Source organism: Trypanosoma cruzi, genomic scaffold, assembly GCF_000209065.1.
Source record: "Trypanosoma cruzi strain CL Brener 1047053516359 genomic scaffold, whole genome shotgun sequence".
In the NCBI taxonomy this organism is placed as follows: Eukaryota; Euglenozoa; class Kinetoplastea; order Trypanosomatida; family Trypanosomatidae; genus Trypanosoma; species Trypanosoma cruzi.
Window position 1 is genome coordinate 27,567 of NW_001849335.1, and position 2,824 is coordinate 30,390.

General features: G+C 54.5%; 1 protein-coding gene across 1 annotated transcript, besides 7 other annotated features; it reads right to left on the minus strand.

The window, feature by feature from the left end:
* Positions 1 to 1,931, minus strand: Tc00.1047053503631.9 (hypothetical protein, conserved; the record flags this gene model as incomplete). The annotated part of the gene is made up of 1 exon (XM_797727.1): positions 1 to 1,931. A coding segment is annotated over one exon (1,931 nt), but the record flags the coding sequence as incomplete, so codon positions are not given.
* Positions 1 to 2,824: a sequence feature (heterozygous, non-Esmeraldo-like haplotype).
* Positions 2,157 to 2,179: a microsatellite.
* Positions 2,341 to 2,360: a microsatellite.
* Positions 2,527 to 2,557: a microsatellite.
* Positions 2,626 to 2,645: a microsatellite.
* Positions 2,646 to 2,672: a microsatellite.
* Positions 2,715 to 2,735: a microsatellite.

Genomic DNA, 2,824 nt, shown 5'->3' on the forward strand with positions numbered 1-2,824 from the left:
CCCTCCGGCTCAAATGTAAAGGCAGGGGGATTTGTTGCGGCATCCCCATCGAGGCCGTGATAAAGCGGCGATTCTTCGAACTCAATGGTGAAGGGTTTTGTGCTGACGGCCTCGGGGGGCGGATGAAAATCATACATGGGGTCGTTTTCAATAGAAACCAAATCCACAACTGGCGGTGTGCCCAAATCCATTGCTGCGTCATGCACGTCCTTGAAGAACGTGGCGTACTCACTACTGCCGCCCACCCCCACCGCCCCGGTGTCTTCCTCCGCTGTGGCGCCAAAGTTAAACTCATGGACTTTAGACGTGTCCTTTTTATGCTCCGACACTGCCGACGGGGCAAACATATCGCTTTTAAGATCGGAGATGAACGGATCCACGTGTTTTTCAGCGTCTTTGTCGGTCTTCGAGAAGGTGGTGGATTCATTCCGCCCTTTTTTGGTCGCAGAGCCGCCAAAGTCCCCCACCGATGGGAGTCCCGTGGCCCCAAATAAATCCACCTGCTGCTGCGGCTGCCGACTCGGTGGCCCCTCCATCTCACTCGAAACCTCCGATCGCACGGGAGGGGCGGAAACCTTGGCCACATTTGACAACGCCTCCACGAGTTGGCCGCGCTCCTCGGAACTCAGGACTTTCGGAGTGCTTTTCTCCTGCTTCGCTTCTTGTGATGGCGCATCCGCCGCAAAAAGAGCCGCGAGGTCAGTTTGAATGTCTTCCAACGGCGGGTTTTTGCTGCGTGCCCACTTCAACACGTGCATGCTGGCGACGTTCATCATGCGGCGTACCTGCTCCCGAAGTTTTGCCTCTTCTTCCGTAAGGACGCGAAGTCGTTGGCGGATGTCGTGCACCTCGCGACCAATCGGCGTGCCGTCATGGCCTTTGCCGCGGATCGTTTCCTCCAGAGCCGTGCGCGTCTTCAGCAGCAACTGAATTTGCGACTGAAGGGCTTCCATTTTATTTGTGATGCCGCACAATTCGTCCTTCATATCAGTCCTATTCTGCTGTCGTCCAAGGGACAGCTGCTCCTCCTCCAGCTTCCGCACTTGGCCTGACAAAGTGTCGATGCGGGCGTTGATGCGTTGCAGCCGTTCTCGTGCCCCTTCTGCGTCAGGTGACGCCTCCTCAGAGATGTCGGCGGTGAGCGGGAGTCCACTCGTGACGGCTAGTTGACGGAGATAGGCGGCAACTTCCCCCGCGTAGTTGGCGCGATACTTACGGGAGAGGGCAAGAAATTGCGCCGCCACCACATCCTCCGCGCGTTTCTTCACCACTGCGGTAGCCATCCCATCTACGCCGGTGAGTGAACGGCGCCGTTCCTCCAGCTCCGCCAGGCACCGCTCCAAATTGGACGGTTCTTTTCCCTTCGGTTCCTCCTTGCGGCGGCGCTCAAGCATGGCTTCGAGAGATATCAGCAGCGTCATCGCCTCCCCGCGGGTCATCCGCTTGAACTCCCCATTTTTCGTCTTACTCCTTTGGCCGTCGCTCCCGGTCGTGGAGGCAATGTCGCCGAATGAGAGCGCCGGGTGATTTGCGGGGTACACGAGGAGCGCAACCACCATCTGGGCGGATGCTCCATACACGCTGAAAATCACACGCCGACGTGCAGATGCGGTGATGCTGTGCAGCCCAAGCAATTCTGCGCAGTCAAGCTGTGTCTCCCCAATCATTTTTCGGGGCCGACCACGTATATACTCCTCCAGGCGGAAGGTGATCCACTTTGGAAGGAACCTCGCTCCACCGCTCTTGAAATGAACAATGGCCGCCCCCTCAGGCATTGTACTGAAGTCGACGGCACCTCCCTCCGCGATGTAACAGGGCGTGGAACGGGATGTCTCGCCGCGGCGGTACGAAATGGTGTACTGTCTGCCATCCACCAACGCGGCAGACTCCACCTTCAATACCTTAAAACGAACAATATATGATTCTGGCATCTGTTGAGAGGAATCGCCTGCGGTAAGTGTGTAGTGTTTGTGTAGTGTGTGGGAGAGAGCACCGCCGCAGTGGGGAGGGGGGAGGGGGGAAGTGATCGCCCAGACTGCTTACGACACACACACTCTCTCTTTCCCTGTTGATTGACTCCCTCTGCGTCCTTTTTTTTTTTTCTTCTTTTGGCCGCAGAACAACACAACTGTGCCGTGCACCTCCGCGTGGCTCCCTCTTTTCTTTTCTTTTTTTTTCTCTCGATTGTTTGTGTTTATTCCTCCTCCTTTTGGTGCCGGCGGAGCAGCAGAAAACAAACAAACACAAAAAAAGAGAAGAGAAGAGAAAAAACAAATGTGGACAACACCGGCGTGTGCGCCTGGCGTTCTGCGCACTCACGTCAAAAACGTGTTTTCTCTCCATTTCATTTCATTTCATTTTTTTTTTTTGCTGCCGCCGCGGGTAGGGGGGTGGGGAAAAGAAGAAGAAGAAAACAAAAACCAAAAGGGAGGGAGACGCACTACGCCCAGCAGCGGGAATATCCCATTCAGAAGAACAAAACAAAAAAAAAAGAAAAAAATGCCACCTCTTCGGCCCGACTTCTTTTCCATCCCTCCCTCCCTCCCTCCCCTCCCTCTTCCCCCACTCGTTTGCCTTTATTTTTTGGCTGCCTTCCAACTGCGTCATATCCCGCCGAAATGCATCCACACACACACACACACACAGAGAGAGAGAGAGAGAGAGGCAGAGAGGTGGGCGGGTCGGCTGAAGGGCTCCACACTTTTGAGAGACGTAAAAAAAAAAAAAAAAAAAAAGACGCACAAAGACAAGAAAACACCACCACCAATAATAATAATAACAAAAGAGGGAAAGGGCAGCTGAAGAAGAAAACACACACACACAC